This window comes from Notechis scutatus, chromosome 8, assembly GCF_049901735.1.
Source record: "Notechis scutatus isolate UNSWTSFEM ecotype Mainland chromosome 8, rNotScu1.2, whole genome shotgun sequence".
NCBI lineage: Eukaryota > Metazoa > Chordata > Lepidosauria > Squamata > Elapidae > Notechis > Notechis scutatus.
This window is the reverse complement of record NC_142016.1, coordinates 21,281,563-21,304,817: the sequence shown is the minus strand read 5'-3', so window position 1 is coordinate 21,304,817 and position 23,255 is coordinate 21,281,563. Positions and strand designations below refer to the sequence as shown.

At 44.9% G+C, this 23,255-nt stretch overlaps 1 protein-coding gene across 2 annotated transcripts; it reads right to left on the bottom strand.

Moving 5' to 3' along the window:
• Positions 1-6,318: 6,318 nt before the first annotated feature.
• Positions 6,319-22,590, bottom strand: LOC113421207 (heat shock cognate 71 kDa protein-like). 2 transcript variants are annotated; one of them, XM_026681468.2, is made up of 9 exons: positions 22,467-22,590; positions 17,710-17,919; positions 14,780-14,985; positions 13,372-13,524; positions 11,821-12,376; positions 10,824-11,026; positions 9,100-9,298; positions 8,721-8,953; positions 6,319-6,875 (listed from the first exon to the last, which is right to left on the bottom strand). In XM_026681468.2, exons 2-9 carry the CDS (start codon positions 17,912-17,914, stop codon positions 6,684-6,686), a joined length of 1,947 nt encoding a protein of 648 aa, XP_026537253.1. In that variant the 5' UTR covers positions 17,915-17,919; positions 22,467-22,590; the 3' UTR covers positions 6,319-6,683. The 2 variants fall into 2 exon arrangements, with proteins under 2 accessions (XP_026537253.1, XP_087827175.1); XM_087971049.1 differs by lacking the exon at positions 22,467-22,590 and adding an exon at positions 22,009-22,283.
• Positions 22,591-23,255: the final 665 nt, after the last annotated feature.

Here is a 23,255-nt window from a genome sequence, read left to right as displayed (position 1 = left end):
TTGGGCTCCTTACAGGTAGCCCTCGAATTACAATAGTTCATTTAGTGACCACTCGAAGTTATAACAGCGCTGAAAAAAGTGACGTACGGCCATTTTTCACACTTCACACTTTGTGGCTTCACGGATCTCTGATCTCTCTCTTATGAGGTTCAACCCATTTTCCCCTGGAACTCTTGGTCCTTCTCTTAGCTTAACTGTTGTGGGAAGTATACCCCAAAAGGACAGTGCCAGAAATCTCACAGCATCAGAAACCTCAGAAAACATTGCCAAGAAAACTCAAGCCAGCCCTTCCCCCTTTAAGAAAACCAAGAATCACCATCTGAAAGAAAAAACTCAGAGCAGCCTACTAATGGCTGTTATAAAAGTAACAAAAGCTGACCATAGAAATACTTAAGTAGAGCCATTAAGATAAGGGGAATCACGCTGAAAATAAACTCTCCAAGGTAAGCTGATACTCCCTTTTTCCTGCCCCGACAAGATTAATTCCTAAAATAAGAAAAGACAAAAGATTGAAACAGGATTAGCTCATCAGGGCAGGAAGGAAAAACTCAGAGCAATCACTAACTAGGACAAAGCCATTAAGCCATAATAGGAATTGCCCAAAGCCCCTTCATTACATCAGCCAGCAAGATTCAACCAAGCCTGGGATTCAAGACAACCTACAAAGTTACCCCTGCATGGCCCATGGGAGTCTGACAACTAATCAGAATACATGCCCTTGCCACAGGAAGAGGAAGCAAGTTCAAAGCCCAAAAGAAAGTATAAATTTCTCTCCCTCTCTCACCCATGTGTTTCATTTTGCCCAGGACTTCAAACCCCATGTGGTCCTGTCCACCATTAAGCCATCCTTTGAAGCAGTCTCCATGTTTCCAGTGTCTTTCTTCCCACTTGGAACTGAACCAAGATGGACATTATTTCCAACATTGTTTTTCCCAAATTCTTTCCTCAGAGGTTGGACACAACTTTTGTTGCCTGCTGCAGTCATTTTGCAAGTGATTTCCACTTTCTTTGGGCTAGCCCAGCCAAAAGAACTTGGGTGTTCAGTTTGGAAAAGCATCAAGTTCCTCATCTTTTTTTTTTTTTCAAAATCGTCTCTGTGGTCAAAAAGCCAGAGTGGTATACGTACAGCCACCATATACCTTCTTTTAAAGGACTGTCAGAAAACTGTCCTTTAATTATTCATTCTCTTGGTTTGTCTCTTGAATTTTCCTTTGTAAAGCAAAGTTATAAACATAAGGAATTAGCTTTATCCTCCTTTTGATTTGACCCCTTCTTAGATTTGTCTGGTAATTATTATTATTATTATTTTTTAAAGATGGTCATTGTAGGTGTATATCTGTCCTGCACTCATGAGCAAAATTGGCCAAGACACCCAACTTTTCTTTCAAAAAATAGCCACTTAATATTCCCGCTCCTCAAAATAAGATCAAAAAGATCTTATGCAAGAATGCTGATCTCTTAGACTAAAGTCACTAAAATATCATGAGGTCTAATGACCTCATAAAGTTTGAATTGGTTTAGGCATGAGAATTCGAACTTGCAATGATTGCAAAATGGCACTTTTTTTCAGTGCCCTTGACCTTGTAAAAGCCCTATCTGCGTAGGTTTCTTGCTTAAGAAGGCATTACAATATTGCATCTCTAACTTGTACATGTTATCTGTTGTTCTTGGCCTTTTACTCAGTAAGAGGGCCTTGATTGGCCTTGATTGCATAACAGTTGCCTTCTAGAACTATTTTTTTTTTGAATAAATTCCAGTATGTTAATATCCCACTTAAGACTTAGTTGTCAAGGATTGATTTAACCTGATTGCTGAATTATCTTCTTCTCTGCATTCACAAAATGTTGGCAAACACATTCAGAAAACTTCTGTAGTGTAATAAGGAAATAGACGAACAAATTATCCTATATATTGACATTTTAAAAATATAAATGGTGGTTACTGGATTAAATAGAAAATCCATCCTCTACCTCATTTTACACTCTCCCCATCTTAGATGATTCTTAATTTTAATGTTATACAGGCAGTCCTCGACTTATGAACACAATTGAGACCAAAATTTATATTGCTAAGCAAATCAATTAAGTGGTTTTCTCCCCTCCCCATTTTATGACCTTTCTTGCCACAGTTGTTAAGTGAATCACTGCAGTTGTTGAGTTGGTAACATGGTTGTTAAATAAATCTGGCTTCCCAATTGACTGTCAGAAGGTCCCAAAAGCCAATCTCTTGACCCCGGGATACTGAAACTGTCATACGTATGAGTCAGTTGCCATGGAACCAGGGGTGGGATTCTACCAGTTCGCACCTATTCGCTAGAACCGGTCGTTAACATTCTAAGCAGTTCGGAGAACCGGTTGTTAGAAGAAATTACTGGCCTAATCCTGTAAGGAAGGCAGGAAGGAAACATTCTGGTGTTGCTTACAGAAACTGCCTCGCCATTAACCCTTATTACATTCTTGGCAGGACTAGACTTCCTGTCTCAGAAACATCTCTGGAGTTTTTTCCCCCTCCTTTGCTGGTACTTTGCTTGGGTGGAGTGACCATTCAAAGTTACAATGGCACTGAAAAAAGTGACTTATGACCATTTTTCACACTTATGACTGTTGCAGCATCCTCAAAGTCATGAGAGGCCAGGCAAGGAGATGCATGCCTTGATGTGAATGATGTTGAGTTGGCCACACCCAGTCAATAACATGACCACCAAACCATGTCCACCCAGTCACATGACCACCAAGCCATGCCCACCACCTAAGCCACACCCACAGAACCAGTTGTTAAAATTTTGAATCCCACCCCTGCATGGAACCATGGACCATGGAAATGCTGCAACAGTAATAAATCTGAAAAATGGTCATGTCACTTTTTTCAGTGCAGTTGTAACTTTGAACAGTCACTAAATGAACTGTTTTAATTCAAGGACTACTTGTCTTTATTATTTTGCTGTTTCAAATACTGATTACATTGCAAGCTGCCCAAAATCATGTGACTGCGAGACAGGTAGCATATAAATGTAATAAATGAATAAAAATCAAGTGATAATTCCCAACATTATTCCAACTCTTCCTCTCTGGTATCGCTCTGACTATGTTGATTTACATCTCCCAGTAGCTTCAGTAAAACTAGTTTATGTGATGACCCAGGGCGTGGCACAAAGGCAACACAGTCACATAAGTAAGAAAAGTCCCTTTAATACCTCCAACTTTGCCCCCAGTGTCCAGTTACCTTCGGCTGGAAAAAAAACTCTCCCAAGAATAGTCTTTAAGTGGAGGAAATTCAGTCCGAAAACAAAGTACATACAAACTGTAAATAAAAATCCACACAAACCACACTGCTCAATTAACTGGACAGGGCAGGAGAAGGGATTGCAGACTTCAAAGGCCAACAAAACACACCCAGTTGGGAACATGCCAGGAACTCAGATAAGCCTCGACAAAACAAGATAATACACGATTTGTTTCCAACAAGTTGCTGTGCAACTTTTTAAGCACTGTGTTCCCAGCTGTAGCTAATGAAGGGAATCAGGGCCCTTTCCGCCCCCATAAGCCATGCAACTCATGCTGCTCCCTTCTCCGTTCCTCCCTGCATGCCCTAGGATGAAGAAGGGGTGGGCTTGGGTCTTCCTCTGAATTCCTTCTCCCTTGCTCTACCTCTCCCCTGCTCTGCACAGCCGTACTGTGCCCTTCCCCAGTTTCTTCCACAGCTAATGGAACCACAGTCCCACTCCCTGTCAGCTGCTTGGCCTTCCCCTCAGAATCAGATTCCAACAGGGGCATGAGTTTAGTTCCATTTATTAAAATATATTATCATAGGCCAAACACATCCATTTAAACATAGTCAAGTATGTTGGGTAGGAGCATGTATGGCGTCAAAAACTCAAGATGGCGTCAAGAACCATTAAATCAAAGGCCTGTTCCTAGGCAACCCACTTGAAAAAGGGGCAGGGCATTGATCACATGGCTTTGGCCACCATCTTGACTCCCCCAGGCCTGCTGGGCTGGTTCTTGATGCTAGGAATTATAATTTAGCAACATCTGGAGGGCAAACAGTCCCATTCCTGAGCTAATGTGTCACGAAACTCCAATGTAAACAATCTACTCCAAGCAAATTCTTGAACTTACTAGGTGTTTAAAAACAGAGACATGCATTTCATATTTCTAAATACTCAGTTCTTGCTGCTGCTGTTTCATCTTTACGTAGGAATTTTGTGATGCTATTTTAAACTACCACCTATGAGAAAGTCATCAGGTTTAGCTGAATGGTTAAGTGCATATAATCACTTGGTGACGATGTTTCCAAATCTCTTTGCCCGTTGTTGGGTAACAAGGAAAAACTAAGATGTTGAATGACAAGAGATCACCACATTACACATTTTAAAGAATATAAAGCCCTTTTAAGGACAGGAGAGCTTTCTGCAGGCAAGGGGAAATTATTTATTTTAAGCTTGGTTGCCAAGATCTCTGGTAACGTTGCCAAGGACTGTTTACCAAACCAACGTTGCTTCAGATATTGCAACCAGTGTTCTGTTGAGTCAACTTCTTTGGTTTCTTCAGGCCAGCACACCCATCGTAAGAGGGAACTCTTGCAACAAGCTGCCACTTTCACTCTTGGTCTCCTTTTCACTCACATCACTCTTTAAAATTAGCTTGGATTTCAGAAGTAGAAGGCGCACCATTTTGTGAAAACCAAATGCTTCACACAGTGAACACCGAGAAATAGCACTTAAGACTTATATACCGCTTTACAGTGCTTTACAGCCCTAAGTGGTTTAGAATCAGCCTATTGCCCCCAACAATCTGGGTCCTCATTTTACCCACCTTGGAAGGATGGAACCTTGAGCCTGGTGAGATTTGAACTGCCAAACTGCAGGCAGCCAGAAGTCAGCAGAAATAGCAGCAGTATTGCACTGTGCCACCATGGCAAATGAAAAATTATGGACATCTGAACTTGAAAATTGCAGTTTTTGCAAGATCCAATCTGGGTCAGTCACTGGGACCAAAAGTTTTGTCTTCTGAGCTTTCAGACTTCTGGTCTCGGTGACTAACCAAGAAGATCGATTCTTGCAACATTATTCTGGGACATGTAGATTTGCCTTCATTACTGCAGTTTTTGTTTTTAAAGGGCACATTCCTGATTTCTGAAGACGGCAAAAGTACATTTGGCAATAGGAAAAAAACTAGAGGATGAAATTGCAAATGTTGGTACTTCTTTCTGCAATCTCTTCCACCAAGTTTTGTTGCCTTGTTCTTTCTTCACTTTGGGCAACCAGAAATTCTACATACTCTTCTCTAGTGACAATTCAGTGGCTCATTCAAACATGTAGCCAATGGCTTATTACGATCTTTCATGAGGTCTACTTACAAATTTCCATCATTTTATAAGGAACTGCAGTGCCTGTAGTCCTCGATTTACAATTGAGCCCAAAATTTCAGTTGATAAGTGAGATATTTGAGTTTTGCCCTTTTTATGACCTTTTTATTATGACCCCTCACATTCCGGATATAAACTGTTTCAACTCCTACCCTCAAAACAATGCTGTAGAGCACTGCACACCAGAACAACTAGACACAAGTAGTTTTTCCCCCAAAGGCAATCACTCTGCTAAACAAATAATTCCCTCAACACTGTCCAAACTATTTACAAAGTCTGCATTACTATTAACCTTCTTTCTCATCACCTATTTCCTCCCACTTGTGACTGTATGACTGTAACTTTGTCGCTTGTATCCTTACAATTTATATTGACTGTTTCCTAATATGATTTGATTGCTTATCTGTACCCTGTGACTATTATTAAGTGTTGCACCTGATGATTCTTGATGCATGTATCTTTCCCTATATGCAGAGCTGCTAAGGAGCCTTTGCATTTGGTTGTTTGGAGATCCAGGTTTCAGGCCAGAAGAGACCCTTCAAACCAGTGGGATAGGAGATGTTGCCCGTCATGGACTTCTCTTCTCCCCTTGCAATAGCACTTAGACTTATATACCGCTTCAATGCTTTACAGCACATGGTTTAGGGTTAGCATGTTGCCAAACAATCTGGGTCCTCATTTTACCCACCTTGGAAGGATGGAAGGCTGAGTCAACCGTGAGCCGGTGAGGATCGAACTGCTGGCAGTGGGCAGAATTAGCCTGCAATACTGCATTCCAACCACTCCGCCACCACGGAGTGGAAGTCCTCCCTTCTGTCTCAGATAACATCCAACCCTTGAGTGCAATTGCTTCACACCTCCCCCCACCCCACCCATTAGCTGGGAGTGCGTGCGTTGTTTTCCAAAGACAAAACAAACCACAGTGACAAAACAAACCACAGTGGCACAAAGTTGGTGGGTTAACCAAAGTGCAATAATTTATTCACATGAACAGGAGTCTCAAATTTGGCAATCGGGAGAGAGGCACAGTTCCATTAACAGAGTGGAGAAAGGTGGGAAGGGGACGAGAACGAAGAAAGCAAATTTAGGAAGCTGTGTGAAGGCAGAGAGAGAGAGAGAGAGAGAGGGAGGGACAGAGTCAGAGTCAGATGCACGGACACACAGAGACAATCCTGAACAGGCCTGGTGGCAACAGCTGAAATGGAGCAGAACCAAACGATAGTTCTCTCCTTGTAAAGCTGATGTGTCGAGTTTCTTTTCTTAGCCTTCACCCACCCGTGTCCCTCTTTGCAGGGCCTTCAGAAGAGGCAGAAGCTTTAATCCACCTCCTCGATGGTGGGACCCGAAGAACCGCCTCCAGCTCCTCCAGCTCCGGGGAAGCCCCCTGGCATTCCTCCCGGCATACCGCCGGGCATCCCTCCGGCTCCTTGGTACAGCTTGGTGATGATGGGGTTGCAAACGTTCTGCAGCTCTTTCTGCTGATGTTCATATTCATCCTTTTCTGCCATCTTGAGGAAGGGGAAAAAAAAAAACGGAATGAGAACATCTGAACGCAAGCGAGCAGAAAACAGGAAGTCTCGTTCTAGCTTCTAATAAGAAATCCAGCTAAAACCTCCAGGGCTCAGATTGATTTGTGCCAATCAATCAAGGAAGTGCATGTAATAGTATGTAGGATTCCAACTGCCTTTAGGTTTCATTTACTTATATTTCATGTTTGGACTTTTTAATCCCACCTTCATTGTTTTTATAAAGAACTCAAGGCAGCAAACACATTTAATACATTCCTTCCTCCTCCTATTTTCTCCACAACAATCATCCCAGGAGTTGGGGGTTGGGTTGAGAGAGGGAAGACAGGCCCAGAATCACCCAGCTGGCTTTCATGCCTAAGGCGGGACTAGAATTTACACTCTCCTTGTGATTTGGCCCAAAGTCACCCAGTTGATTTTCCTGCCTAAGATAGGACTAGAACTCCCAATGGCCTACCTCAACCACGAGACCAAACTGGATCTGCCTTCTTAATATCAGACAGCAAAAACTCATTTTAAGATTTTTCTGCATGGACAGATAGGCTTCAATCTGAGACATTCAACCTTTTTTTGAGGTCAAGGGCTAAATTAGGACTTCAGTCGATTATCTCAGCTGCCACCCAACAAGTGGGACCAACAGATGCAATTCAACGACATTTAAAATTTAAATTTGATCAGTGGATTCCCCAAGTGCTTTAGAGGCTGATGCTTAGGTATCAAGGAGGTAGATGTCATATTTAGGACGTCTCCTGGGGCAGATCTTCAGATACCTGAGATCCAAATCATTTGGTGGCCTCAGCTGCCCCCTAGCGGATCTGAAAGGAAATCTGACCAACCCAAAAAGCTAAATTTGGACTAGTGTTTCTCAGATGGGATTTGAGGTCCACACAACATTTTAAAGTGGCCAAAGTTGAGAAATACGGATCTGGATGCTATGAAGGCCATGCTCCTAACACCTTCTCTGGAGACAAGTGGACTTTAATCAGGAATACACCTGAGTGGTTCACATTCAATTTTGGCACTGCAACCAAGATAAACTGCTAAAAAGCCAGAATAAATTTGTGTTTGTAAGTGATCTAGGATCAATTAATAGAAAAACCAAATACCTATAGGTTTTGCTCAACTCTGATTGTATTGGCTTGGGATGTGGGGCAGTTGCAATGCGGATAAAAATGAAATACCACTCATGCATCATCACAAAATCTCCAGAACCGTAAAGTCTACAAACTTGAAATTTGGCACACATGTTCCTCTTGGCTTCTAGGTGCTCACTAAGGGTTTTTCGAAATGACCACCAGAGCATTAGTACTTCCTATATTATTATTATTAACACGCTCTGATGCTAAGGAGTTCTACTCCCCCTCCCCACCTGAAAAGATATCTGTTCCAAATGCAAAACACAAGCAGAGGAATTTCAGAGCACCAAACAGCTTTAGTACAGAACAGTTGAGCCCAGGGGCTCCTTGCTCACACAGCAAATACTGTTTCACTTTCCAAACAGCCCTCAACTCTCTTACACCCTGACAGGACGCTAGCCAGATGATTACAGATGGGATCCTGATAGGCAAGAGGCAGACTTTTTTCCCCTTGTTTTCCTCCCCCAAAACACTAAGCCTGACCACATAGTTTTGTAGCGAAGCATGGATCTAAAAGGAAACATATTACTAGTATTACTAGTTCAGTAATATGAAAAAGACTAAGTATAAATATAAAATCGGAGACCCTACAGCTCTGCGGAGAACCCCCCTGGAGGCAACTGAAGAGGAAAGACCTGACTTAACCATCACCCCCACCCACCCCCCAGCCTCCCCTGCTCCCTTCGCTCACCTGGTTCCTGTCCAGCCAGGAAATGACCTCATTGCATTTATCCAGGATCTTCTGCTTGTCCTCTGCAGACAGCTTGTCCTTCAGCTTCTCGTCTTCCGCCGTGCTCTTCATGTTGAAGGCCAGAGACTCCAAGGAGTTCTTTGCAGCTATCTTCTCCCTCTGGACCTCGTCCTCCGCTTTGTACTGCTCTGCTTCTTGGACCATGCGTTCGATCTCCTCTTTGCTAAGACGGCCTGGGGGCGGGGGAGGAGGAAAAGAGGAGTTATCGGGAGATCGAAGCTAGACCAGGCTCGCTAACTACGGACCCTTTTCCAAAGCTGGTACCACCTTTCTGGTTGGTTCTGAAACCCCGATTGGAGTTTGTGGACCAGCACCTCACCTTTATCATTGGTGATGGTGATCTTGTTCTCTTTGCCCGTGCTCTTGTCCACCGCGGACACGTTGAGGATACCGTTGGCATCGATGTCAAAGGTCACTTCGATCTGGGGGACCCCCCGAGGAGCAGGCGGGATGCCCGTCAACTCAAACTTGCCCAGCAAATTGTTGTCTTTGGTCATGGCACGCTCACCTTCGTACACCTGTGGGCACAAAAAAAGCAGGGTTAGGAAGTCAAGTCCGAGACCCTTATTACCAACCCACAGCCGATAAAAGGAAAACACTGTAGAATCCAGAGTTTGGATTTAGGGATATTGTGGGTCTAACCCTTCAACCCAGCACCTGTTTTATGGCTTCCTTAACCCAGGTGACAAAACATGTGGCTCTCTGGAGAAGACGCCAATGCGAAGAAAGAGAAGACGCCAAAGGTGCGAAGAAAGAGAAAAAAAGGACAGCCAGCAGCCAAACAGCCCTCTCTAAGCTGTTTACAGAGTTGCCCCCAATAATTTAGGTCCTCATTTTACCCACCTCGGAAGAAATAGGAAGGCTTAAGTCAACCTTGAGTTGGTGAGAATTGAATTGCCAAATTGCAGTCAGCAGAAGTAGCCTGCAGTACTGCATTCTAACCACCGCGCCACCACGGCACAGTTAAGGTAGGGATGAAGGCACCATTGGAAGAGCTCAAGAACGAACTTAGATTGTCATGGAGAAAGTCTAAGTGTCTGCTAAAAGTCAACAATGACTTGATGGTGTGTAAAAATCACCACCACCAACAAACTGACAAGGGAAGATGCCATCTGAAATACTGAAACCTCCTTTTTGAATTTGGCACCAGGAGCCGAGTGAGATCACACAACTGTTTTATCCCTTCCCCCAACACTATATCCCTTTTGCACAAATTGGAACCAGATAAAAGGTTGGATCGTTTCTTTCCAAAGTTTGATTTTACAGGTCAACAGAAAACTCTTCATTCTTTGCATACTCAAAGCTCGTGAGTTTAGGGGGGAAAAAAATAACAACCTGATCTACCTTCCTGTTCCATCTACCGTTTCCCCGAAAATAAGCCTTATGCTGAAAATAAGCCCTAATATTTTACATGTGCACCTAATATAAGCCCTACCCCCCAAAATAAGCCCCACTTAAGCGCCTGCACAGCCGGCCACCCATCCCTTCCATCTGGTTGCTTGTGGTGCCGCCAACACAAGGCAAAGAGTGGTGGGAGCTGCCCCCTATGCCCTGCTCTGGCTTACCTCACTCAGGGACCCCTACAGCTAGGCCATCCATGCCACGACACCTGCGCTGAAGGCAGTAGCCACGTGCAGCAGGTACCTGTGTGGCTACTGGCTCACTTTTTCTGCTTGTTGCGGCCAGAGGTGCTGGGGTATGGATAGCCTGGCTGCAGGGGCCCTGAGGTAAGTCATTGTGGGGTGCATGGGCAGCTCCCCCTGCCTTGTGGCAGTGGCAATGGTGTACTGCGCAGCCACTGGTCCCATTGCGAGCGAATAGAAGTGGGCCTCTCATCCATGGAAAACCAAACAAAATACCCCAAAGTGTCTTAATTTGTTTTCTATATATTTCCTTTTGGGGCCCAAAATAAAATAAGGTCCGGTCTTATTCTTGGGGAAACATAGGTAGGTCTTCTGGGGTCTTCGGCTTCCTAGCTATCAACCCCATACCTTCCCTTCTACTATTCCCAGCCCCATCCTGCCATGATGCGACGTGCCTTACCTGAATAAGCACTCCAGGCTGGTTGTCGGAGTAAGTGGTGAAGGTCTGGGTCTGCTTGGTGGGGATGGTTGTGTTTCTCTTGATGAGGGCCGTCATCACCCCCCCTGCAGTCTCAATGCCCAGGGAAAGAGGGGTGACGTCCAAAAGAAGAAGGTCTTGCACGTTTTCAGACTTGTCCCCACACAAGATGGCAGCCTGGACAGCTGGAAGAGGAAAGCAGGAAAGCCGATCAGGATCTAACCCGGCATCCCCCTAGAATAGCTGCCACCCCCTGGATCTTCCTAGGAAGCAACAAAATGCACTGACCCTAAGGAGCTTTTTCCAAAGGCAACTGGGTTTTATTTTTCCCTTTAGGCTTTTTGCTTCTCGTTCAAGAAGCTTCTCCAGAACTGAAGCAGCTTCCTGGATAAGAAGCAAAACCTCTTCAAGGAAAAACAAAGTCCGCTTGCTTTTTGAAAAAGCATCTTTGGAACAACCATGAGTGAGAATCTCCATAAGACGGTTCAGCAAATGCACTAGGCTTCCCTTCCATTTACACTAGGCGTCCAACTTTGACAACTTTTAAGACCTGTGGACTTCAACTCCCAGAAGTCCCCAACCAGCTGGGTGTGGAATTCTGGGAGTTGAAGTCCACACAACTTAAAAGGTGCCAAGGTTGGACCCGCCCCCAGGTTTACACCATACATTGCCTTTAGCTATAATCAATAAACTAGCATAGCTTAACCAACCCATGTCTTCACATATAATAAACAAGGTCGTCTCCTAAAATGGGTGTTTCACTGGACTCTACTGGTCTTCTCCAGCCAAGTGGAAAGACGAGCCCATACACCTGACATAAATGCGGGTCTACCGCGATCTTTATAAGGGTCATTTTATTTTATCTTCTCCATCAAGAGAACGACGAGGTCTTTCCACCTGTAACCAGTCTTCTGAAGAACTTGCAGAAGGCTCCTACTTCTGCGTTATCTTCCACACTGCCACTTTCTATGACCCTTACCTGCTCCATAAGCCACCGCTTCGTCCGGGTTGATGCTCTTGTTGAGTTCCCGGCCGTTGAAGAAATCCTGCAAAAGCTTCTGGATCTTGGGAATGCGGGTGGAGCCCCCCACCAGCACAATGTCGTGGACCTGGGCCTTGTCCAACTTGGCATCCCGCAAAGCCTTCTCCACCGGCTCCAGGGTACCCCGGAAGAGGTCAGCATTCAGCTCTTCAAAGCGAGCCCGGGTGATGGAGGTGTAGAAGTCAATGCCCTCATAGAGGGAGTCAATTTCAATGGAAGCCTGGGTGGAGGAGCTGAGAGTGCGCTTGGCCCGCTCACAAGCGGTGCGCAGCCGCCTGACGGCCCGCTTATTGTCTGTAATGTCCTTCTTATGCTTGCGCTTGAACTCCGACACGAAGTGGTTCACCATGCGATTGTCAAAATCCTCACCACCCAGGTGAGTGTCCCCGGCGGTTGATTTCACTTCAAAGATGCCATCCTCAATCGTCAGGATGGACACATCAAAGGTGCCACCACCCAGGTCAAAAATGAGGACATTTCGCTCACCACCCACCTGAAAAACAAAAGAAGCCAATTAAATGGGAAACGGATCTTGCAAGGATGTCTATATCCTATGACAAAGTTGACCAATATGAAGTAGATGGAAGAGTGGCTCAAATGCTCTGGATACGTTGGTCTGCATCAGAGGTCTCCAAACTTGGCAACTTTAAGACTTGTGGACTTCAACTCCCAGAATTCCTCAACCAGCCATGTTGGCTGGGGAATTCTGGGAGTTGAAGTCCACAAGTCTCAAAGTTGCCAAGTTTGGAGATCCCTGGTCTGCATCTTTAGCTGGTTAATCTTGCCAAATCAGGATCTGGTTAAGTGCCAATAAACTCATCTTGCCATTAAAAAAAAACCCGCCTAAACTTCAGTTGTTAGAACACTCCTGTCAGGGCTGAAGGGCAAACCTTGTTCACAGCCAGACAAGAAGCAACGGAGGGAGGGAATGATTGGAAGGGAGATATGGGCAGGGGGATCAAAGCAGTGTTAGGATTCATCCAAAAGTTGATTCCGTTACCCAAACAAAATGAAGAGTGGATTGGAGGAAATAAAAGACTGCGGAACAGCCGGGGGGAAAAGGGGAGGTTTAATTATGCTGTAGTTAGGCCATGTGCAACTGACAGATTGGATGCCAAATTGTGTTTTTAATATAGATTTTATCTATTATTTATTGCTTTATTATTCTATAATTTTTTACTGGCTAGTGCTAGAGTGTTTTCATTTGTTCTGCTCTCCAGCTGTAATAAAACTTGATTTGATATGAATTATGCTGTTTCGATTAGTTTCGATACTTCCTTATTCATGCCAGCTCAATTGTACTCTCGGAAAAACGAAACCCGCCCTGGAAATCTTTATTTGCTGCATGAACTGCGTGGGATGGTTGACCAGTCCAAAGAAGAATCAAAACAGTTTCCCAAAAGCGGATATTGAGAAGTTCTTCAGAAAGTTCCTTTCTGGACTCTATATAAAAGTAATCAATCAAATGTAGGAACACCTTATCCATACCTTTTTATCCAGTCCATAGGCAATGGCTGCCGCTGTGGGTTCGTTGATGATGCGAAGGACATTGAGTCCTGCAATGGTGCCAGCATCTTTGGTGGCTTGCCGCTGAGAGTCGTTGAAATAGGCTGGCACTGTGATTACTGCATTCGTGATTGTCTGTGACGGAGGGAAGGAGAGATCAGGTCAGTGAAAAGTAACGTGGTGCCTCCTCTCCATTGTCACTTCAGACAAGAAAACGAACAGAATCTCACTTATTAACTTCTTCATCCCATAAACAGGTCCTACTTGTAAGCATTAAACTTCCAACTGAAACCCCCTGAAATAAAGAGCCAAAAGTTCAAGATGTGGCATCTTTATCCACCAAGTACCTCTGCTTCTTCTCATCCTTTCCTGGGATACAGTGGTGGTAATTCTACCGGTTTGGCCCAGTTCTGCCGAGCCGGTAACAGCCATGAGCAGCAGACACTGGTAAAACTTTTTGAATCCCACCATTGCTGGGATAGAATGCTGATTGCAGCTGCACGAAGCGATCTCGGAGAGTGCAGGCTTGCAGGTGGTGAGTTGGAATGCCTCTGCGCCTCCACAAAGTGTGCGTTTGGTGTGCACTTTCCACGCCAGCGCACCCACCAAACTGGTGGTAAAACCTTTTGAATCCCACCATTGCTGGGATAGAATATACAGTGGAACCTTGGATTGCAAACGCTTAGTTCACGAACAGATCTTCGGAAGACAAACCCCAAAACGCTTTTCCCTGCTGTGGCGATTTCCCCTTCGGTGCCATTTTGTTTTTTTTTCGTCCGCGCATGCGCAGATAGTCGTGCTTCTGGTCATGACCGAATAGGTTTGCGACTGTAGTCCTAGAACGGATTACGGTCATGATCCGAGGTTCCACTGTAATGGCACCAGGCCAGAGGTCAGTTCTTGTGTTTTTGAACTGACAAAACTCCATTTTTATCACAAGGGGCCCGAGTATACGGGTAGCCCTTGACTTATGACAATTTAGCCCCAAATATCTGTTGCTAAGCAAGACAATTAAGCGAATTTTTGCCCCATTTTGCAACCTCTCTTGCCACAGTTGTTCCTCAATGAGGGCTTGTCAGAAGGTTGCAAAAGACAATCACATGAAACCGCACCCGGGACACAGCAACAGTCATAAATATGAGCCAGTTGCCAAGTGTCTGAATTTTGATTGTTGGAGAGATGTTGCAACGGAAAAGAGAGAGATGCTGCAACATGGCAAAGGTCTGAAAAATGGTCATGTCCCTTTTTTCAGTGCTGTTGTATGTTGGGTCACTAAATTAACTGTTGTTAAGTCAACACCCGGATACCAAATTAAGGTCTCCTCTCCTTCATTGCTCCTGCACGTCAAATACATAACACGGCACGCAAAGGCTCCCCTTGCACCCCTCACCTTGCCCAGGTAAGCCTCTGCGACTTCCTTCATCTTGGTCAGCACCATCGAGGAGACCTCTTCAGCGTAGAAGCTCTTCATGTCACCCTTATATTCTACTTCGACTTTGGGACGCCCCCCATCATTGATCACGTGGAAAGGCCAGTGCTTCATGTCAGAGTGCACAATCGGATCATCGTAACGTCGGCCAATCAGGCGCTTGGCATCTGAGAATGGGGAAGATTCAAAGCACTGAATTATTTCCCTCCCCCCAACGCCATCACTCTGCTAAACAAATAATTCCCTTAACACTGTCCAACTATTTACAAAGTCTGCATTACTATTAATCTTCTCATCACTCCTTATCACCCATCCCCTCCCACTTGTGACTGAATGACTGGAATTTTGTCACTCGTATCCTTACGATTTTTATTGACTGTTTCCTAGTATGATTTGATTGCTTATTGTACCCTGTGACCATCATTAAGTGTTGTACCTTATGATTCTTGACTCTTTGGAAATGTATCTTTTTTATGTATACTGAAAGCATTTGCACCAAGACAAATTCCTTGTGTGTCTAATCACACTTGGCCAATAAAACAATTGTATTGTATTCTATCTATTCTATTCTGAAGGACTTCCTCAGAAAGACATTAGGTAAAGGTAAGGTTCCCCTCACACATACATGCAAGTCGTTTCCGGTTCTAGGGGGCGGTGCTCATCTCCATTACAAAGCTGAAGAACCAGCGCTGTCTGAAGACATCTCCATGTTCATGTGGCTGGCATGACTAAGCACCAAAGGCGCACAGAACGCTGTTCCCTTCCCACCGAAGGGGTCCCTGTTTTTTCCACTTGCAGTTTTACATGCTTTTGAACTGCTAGGTTGGCAGAAGCTGGGACAAGGAACGGGAGCTCACTCCGTGATGCGGTGCTGGGGATTCAAACCGCCGAACTGCCGACCTTTCTGATCAACAAGCTCAGCGTCTTAGCCACTGAGCCACCATGTCCCACCAGAAAGACATAGCCAGAGGGTCAAATTGCCAGAGGGTCTCAAATGTTATGAGGCCCACAGTCCATCTTTTCTAGCAGAGAGGGGCAAGTTCCAAATTGGTTGTCTTAAATCTTGATTTTTACCACTAAGCCCTCCCCAGATTGATTAAGCAGCGAAAAGCAAACAAAGATACTTGGAATCAAGAGCTGCCAGTGGGTGTGGCAATGTGGGAGACATTGAATTTCAAGGAGTTAAGTGACAGATTTGATTTCTTCATAAGGGAAGTTTAAAAGTTTTGAGCTCTTTCTGAGCTAACCTGTTTGCTGAATAAAGGAGGGAGGACTTCGCCTACGAAGCTTTTCTTATCAGCTTGGGACTTTCTGTTCCATCCAAGGTCAAGCCTTGCAGCTTTTCTGACTACAGGACACGAAGTGCCAGGTTTTAATGAAAAACAACAACAACCTTAGTACTGGCCTTTAAGCTGGGAACTTCTGCATAGAAGTTAACCCCATGGAAATTGCATCCTTGTGAATCTCCCCTGGCGCCTAAGCTAAGCCCCTCCGAGAGCTTTATCAGGCGTTGCAGTCAGGGTTGAACTGCTGGGCCCTTTGATGTTCTCTGAGCTTGGGCTGTTTTCTTGCAGACTTTCAATTAGGTCATCAATTAGAAGGGGTAACACTCATCAGTGCTGGTTGGTTCCCAACAAGCTTAGCCCAATCAAGGAACCAACAACTCCACTCCCAATACCCAAAGGGCAATCCACTAGTATAGAATACTTTATTGGCCAAGTGTGATTGGACACACAAGGAATTTGTCTTGGTGCAAATGCTCTCAGTGTACATAAAAGAAAAGAGACATTCGTCAAGAGTTAAGAATCTAAGGAACAACACTTAATAATAGTCATAGGGTACAATAAGCAATCAGATCATACTAGGAAACAGTCAATATAAATCGGATACAAGCGACAAAGTTAGTGATTCAGTCACAAGTGGGAGGGGATGGGTGATAATGAGTTATGAGAAGATGAATAGTAGTGCAGGCTTTGTAAATAGTTGGACAGTGTTGAGGGAATTATTTGTTTAGCAGTGATGGCTAAACAACGGGAAAAAACTGTCCTTATGTCTAGTTGTTCTAGTGTGCAGTGCTCTATAGCAGTGATCCCCAACCTTTTTGACGCCGCGGCCCAGTACCGGCATCAACTGGGCGCCGCCATCTTTTTTTGACGAAAAAGATGGCCGGTGACCCCGGAGCATTTAATGCACGCTCGGTGAGCTTTTTCGGGTAGAAATGGCTTTCTACCGGAAAAGCTCACCGGAAGCTCATCTTTTGTGAAAAAGATGGTGGCGCCACAGCAACCCCGGTAAGACTTGTTCCGTGGACCGGTACCGGTCCGCGGACCGGTGGTTGGGGACCCCTGCTCTATAGTGTCATTTTTGAGGGTAGTATATGAAATGAGAGCAAATCCCACCCCTTTTCTATCATGGATGATGTCACCAAGTATGGTAAAGAAATGTCTGCAAGAAGACAGCCAAGCTCAGAGAGCAGCAAAGATCCCTAGTTTGTAAGTGATCTGGGTATCATCAGCAATATGCCAAGTGTATAAAATCTTAGAGAGTGATGTAGAGCACTATGAAGCAGTATGTAAGTCTAAATGCTATTGCTATGTAGGCTTTTCATGTTATGCTTTTAACTCTGTTTGCTTAAGTTAACAAGAAAGCTTAAAATCTCTTTAGTCACTGCTCCGGAGCCAAAATAACCGATTTCCTGGACACCCAATCACTGCCCTGACCCTCGGCAAACCACGCCTAATGCATGCAGGAACTTCTTGTTACTTCTATAGCCATTCCCCAACTAAGTGGCCTACCGATGTTTTGATTTTCATCTCCCCATTAATTCCTTAGACCTCTTCCCTCAATCCCTGATAGTTCTAGCAGAACCAGGCCCAATTTCACCCTCTTACCAAAGACGGTGTTGGTGGGGTTCATGGCCACTTGGTTCTTGGCAGCATCACCAATGAGGCGCTCTGTGTCCGTGAAAGCCACATAGCTAGGCGTGGTGCGGTTGCCCTGGTCGTTGGCGATGATCTCCACCTTGCCATGCTGGAAAACGCCTACGCAGGAGTAGGTGGTCCCCAAATCAATGCCGACAGCTGGACCCTTGGACATTTTGCCTGCAAAAAGAGGCACATCATAGGTGAATACAGAGGACGGAATTCTCCAGAAAGCACTGGGTGATGTGATGGCCTAGAGGTAGAACTCGTCTCACAATCAGGAGGCTGTGAGTTCGATCCTAGGTAAAAGGCAGATATTTTTCTCTGTGGACAGGCTGAGAATATATCTGTTGAAAAAAACCTCCGCATTGGTGACAGGAAGGGCATCCGGCCATTAAACACTCTGCTAGCTCCATCCAGTTGCCCAGACTTCATTCTGCAAGGGATTATGAATTATCAAGAGAGCATCTCACTTCTCAGCCTCAGCCTTCTTCCTATCTGCAATTGGGAGCAAACAGCATTGGCCCGACTGCAATTGGAAGGTTAAGGTTGCTTTTGACATGCTCTGCAAAGCCCTTGTTTTGCAATTGGCTTTCTTGGAAGAAAGAAGCTTCAGTACCATTCCATGAAGTTTTAGTATTTGAATGGTGTTTTCTAGATAGTAAATAATCACTTAAGTATCAGGCTGCTCTTTGGTTTGGGTTTATAAAGGCTTCTTTCGGTAAACTATCTTTTTTTCCCTAGAAACAGGAATGGCTAGGGAAAAAAAATCTCCCTCTTTATTTCAAGGCTTGCTCTGTGCTACCTTTGCTAACTAGATTTTCCGGATTGTCACAAAGATTTGGAAAGAGCAAGAAGCATATATTTATGAAGATTCACTTTTGTACAAGACAAAATAATCTTTTTTTCCCCCTTCAATTTAGGCCAAAGTTCCAGATTAAGGGTTCATTTGTATGGAGAAAAATAGCTGCCATTTATGTCTATCCAGGGAGCTCTCATTCCAGGATAAACAACAGGCTAAGAAACTTCAGTCTAGAGCAAGGGTCTTCAAACTTGTCCAGTTTAAGACTTGTGGACTTCAACTCCCAGAATTCCTGAGCTAACATGACTGGAGGAGGAATTCTGGGAGTTGAAGTCCACAAGTCTTAAAGCTGTCAAGTTTGAAGACTCCTGGTCTAGATGCAACATGGGCCAAGTCCCCAAGATGAGGGAGAAGATATGGATTCAATCCCTCAAGTCTCACATTCTTTTAAAAAGCAGCCATTCAATTCTCCTATTATCTCCTTAAATTCAAAGAACCCTTATGAATCCATGTTTTGTTATGGTGCAGCAAATGTATTGCATGCACAAAGTATTTTTATTGGCTGTCCCCCCCCCCTGCAGGAAACATTCAGAACTGCACACAGTAGTCTTTGGCTTACTAATCGTATTAGTAAATTGAGCTAAAAAAAATTGGAAATCCTAAACAACTTTAAAAAAAAAATCCAGGAAAGCTTTTCATTTTAACTGTGCAAGAGTTTAAAAAAAAAAAAAAAGAATTTTGCACATGCTTATAATCCATGTAACCCATTTGCACAGGCTTACAATTATTTGCTGGATGGGGAGGGGAAACAAAGAGAACTCATTTAAAGAAGTGAATTGTAGACATACAATTTCCTAGCTGTCCTTAAATTATTCCTGCATGCCAAGCTTTTAAAACAGCAAACGCATAAAATGCTTTTAAAAATGCACTCTTAAGACAAATGCAGTTGCCAAACTTGTTAAAAACCGAAGCTACAAATGGTTCTTTAAAGTCAGTTGTTAGTTGGAAGGGCAGCCCTGCCTTTCAAAAAACCCAGCTGTCAAGCTGGAAAATAACAGAAACCATTTAGCAACTGCAAAGGCCTAACTGACAGCAACGTTGGAAGTAGGTTTTAAAAAATGCTGTTGTGTTACCCAAGATATGAGGGAGAGAAAAAAAAACTCCCTCAAGACTCAAGAGTGACAGCCCCACCCAGCTCAGCTGTGCCAGGGACTACACTTAAAAAAGAAAAAAAGAAGAAGAATTCCGCCACTAACTTGGCTTCAGGCTCCCCCCACACCAAACCCTTTTCCAGAACAGGAAAGATTTTTCTAGAACTCCACCAGTGGGCTGGCTTGGAGAATGCAGCTGCAGCAATTCTGATCAGCTACAGAGCCCCAGCAAAATTAGGCAGACAATTCTACACTTTATCTTAAGTATCTGGCCCCCACCCCAACCTCAAAAGTAAAAAAAAGCATTATTAATTCTGAAAACTAGACCCTCAAAGGTGCTTTTTTTTAAAAAAAAAGGCAACTGGACTTTCTTGGGTTTTTTTCCCCTTTGAAAAATGTTTTTTTCCTTTGAAAATGTCTTCTCATCCAAGCAGTTTCTTCTTTAGTTCTTGGATAAGAAGCAAGACCTTTTCAGAAGGGGGGTGGGGGGGAATCAAAAATCCAGTAAGCCTTTTGAAAAAAGCACTTTTAGGACAACCATGCCCAATTTTCTTGATTTGCTGTAGATTTTCTTGTATTGCTGGTATGTTTCTGGAAAGAAACCTGTAAGATTCTCTTGGTAGGTTTTTCATAAACAGCCCCCAACCCAAATAGAATAGTTTAAAGAAATAACCAGCAGGGCTGAATCCCCAGACTATTTTAACTCAATTTTGGGACTCATTCTTTTTGTTTATATCCCTGTTTCATCTGTCAGAGGAATTAAGGCCCCCTTTGGATTTGGGTGGCTAAAAGTTTTTTGCAGCAAGAATCCTGGGCGGGAAAACCAGGTTGATGATAGAAAGAACTAAGTTTTCCTGACTATTCTTGGATAAGGTTAGTTTTAACCACACCAGGGTGAAAAAAAATGTATTTTCCTACAAAAATAGACTTGCTGTTCAGAATTTTATGTGCCATCAATCAATGATGCTTCCAAACCAACAAGCTTGTTTCCAAAATATAACCTTACAATTAAGTTTCTAAAACTTTATTCCGATAAGGGAGAAGACCATAATAATAATCCAGGGTCTTCACTTCACCCCAAATCTTATCACATTATTTTAAAAAAAAGTTAAGATCAAACAACAGGCCAGACAGAGGCTTTCTTTTCCATTGATTCACCTTATCCCAGTGGAATTTTTTTTTTCCTGGCTGAAGTGCCCTCCATAAAAATAACCTTTTATAAGTAATACATTAAGAATGAAGACAATCCCCTACCATTCAGGCTCTGAACTTTAAAAAAACACAACGGGGTTATAAATTGCAAAAGCGAGGCACGACTTTAAGCTAAGCAATGGGAGGATAGGACAGTTACTAAAAAAAAAATCCAATTACAAATACAAGCTTAATAATCCCTCTGCCTGCTTACTTATGAATTGAAATATTGATTTTCAAGCGGCCTCCAACCAGTTCCAGGGCAACTTTCGTTTTATTCCGACCTGGGGCTGATGATTCCGAATGAATCCGTATTAAAAAATATGGGAGGCTCCGGGTGTGTTCTTACAAGGAATGCGATTTATTTTCCAACACTTTCTCCTCCCCCCCTTGATTGTGTGCGCAACAAGGCACTTTCTGCGCTCAGTTCCAAGCATGGAATTGTTCTGGGCAACGGACCAGATGCTTTAACTCAAAATGACTCCAAAGAAGAAAATAGAAATGGAAAGATTCAGACTTTATCCAACAATCCTGGGATACCAGCCCCCCTTTTTGGGGGAAGGAGGGAGGGGGGAAGCTTCCCATCGGACAGGGCCCAAACCTTCTGGATGTTTCCTCTGCATTCTTCAGCAACAGGGCAAGCCAAGGGTTAAAGACTGCAAAGCAAAAAAACCAACTGCGTGCAAAAGGAAGGGGGGAAATTTCACTTTGCAATAAACCGTCTTTCCCCCTAAAGGCTGCAAGCCAGACACACCCCCCCTTCCCTCCTTTTTTCCGGGGGGTGGGAGTAGGAATCAAGGGGGCACTTAGCCTATGTGGCACCCACTCCCCACTTTTCAAGTCTCTTTTTCGGGAACGAGCAGCCTGCAGTTGGATCCCGACATGTCCCCCAAAAAAGAAAGCGATGAGTTTTCAGCTAAGTGTGTATCCCCACAAGCGTCTGGCGCACCATCCCCACGTTCCGTGTTTCCCCCTTTTTATCGCACAACGATCCTCAGCCCAGAGTAATCGATAGAGGGGGACTCAACGGAGCCCCCTTTTATTATTTCAACCTAACATAACAACCCTTCAGTTCAAGACCGCAGGAAACGCGGGCAGCACCCTTCCCTAACAACCCCTCCTTGCCTGCATTCACACGACACGCTTCTCCCGAATCGGCTCACTTTCTAACCCGTTAAAGGCAGATCCCAAGCAAACGGGCTTGGCTTCATCCCGGGGACGCCCAACTTGTGCAAAAACCAAACCAAACCAAAAACCACCACGGAGCCACCAGCCAGACTCAATGCAACTTCCCAACTTGCTTGCAAAAAAAAAAAAAGGCAGCAGCCAGAACTGGCGCGTCGTGGGAAGGAGACCTCCGCGGCCACCAAAAGCGGGCGGTTCCCGGGCCGGGCGACTCTGGCGGGCCAGTAGTTCATCCGGGGCGGGCGCGAGCGAGCGAAGCGGCGGCGAACCAGCTCTTAGGCGCCGCGCTTTGCAAAAAAAAAAGACTTTGCAAAAGAAAAGAAGACCCCAGACTTTTGCACGCAACGCCTTTGTAATTTTCTTCTCTTAGCCATTTGCGCGCCCGACTAGGTAGGTACCTTTTGCTCGTTGCAATCGCTTCTTCGCCGAAATCCCCAAAGCGCTTGAAAGGCGCTGGCTTGTGCTTGGTTTTCAACCCGCCGTGCAAAACCTCCGAGCGCTCCTTGCACGCTTTTCTTATTTAAAAAAAACACAAAAACACCCGATCCCGACTTTATAGGCAAGAGTCCCGCTCCCACCCCGCCCCTTCTAGTACATTCCCCCCCCCTCCTCCTCCTCCCCACTCCCCCACCCCGACCCTTTACAGAACCTTCTCGACTTGGCGGCTTCCTTCGTCCAATCCGGATTCGCGTCGGGCGGGGCTTTTTGCAAAAGGCGCGCTCCCGCGGCCGCCGTTTCCCTGAGCCGGACGGGCGCGAGCCTCGCCTGGAACGTTCAAGAAAGCTGGGGAAAGCGCGCGTTCCCTCCGGCGGGGGGCGCGCGCTCCCGCGGTTCCCTGGCACGCGCGCGGGAGGAGGGGGAGGGGGGGAGGGGAAGGAAAAGACCCGCTCGTCGTTTCCAAATAAAGCTTCCCGCTGGAAACGTTTTGTCCCTCCCTCCCCTGGGAGCCCCTGACTTCACTTTCTAAGTTTATTCGGGTGCGGAGAAGGCGCGCGCGCGCGGGGGGGGGGAGAAATTGCAAACGAAGGTCGAGGGCACGGGAAGCGTGCAGAAGGGCAAACGAGGAGCTTGCATTCCCAGGACTCCTTTATCCAGACCCAAGAGAAACTCGGCCGAGGGGGTGGGTGGGTGTTAAGCTGCTTGGTTGTGGTTTCATCTTTTCAAAGATTTAAGTCGGTTTACAGAGT

Coding starts and splice junctions, on each gene's coding strand:
- LOC113421207 (XM_026681468.2), bottom strand. CDS start 17,914: ATGTCCAAGGGTCCAGCTGTCGGCATTGATTTGGGGACCACCTACTCC. Junction 14,986..17,709: donor CCCCACCAACACCGTCTTTG/GTAAGAGGGTGA, acceptor CCCCATTCTCAG/ATGCCAAGCGCCTGATTGGC. Junction 13,525..14,779: donor CAGAGGCTTACCTGGGCAAG/GTGAGGGGTGCA, acceptor CCTCCGTCACAG/ACAATCACGAATGCAGTAAT.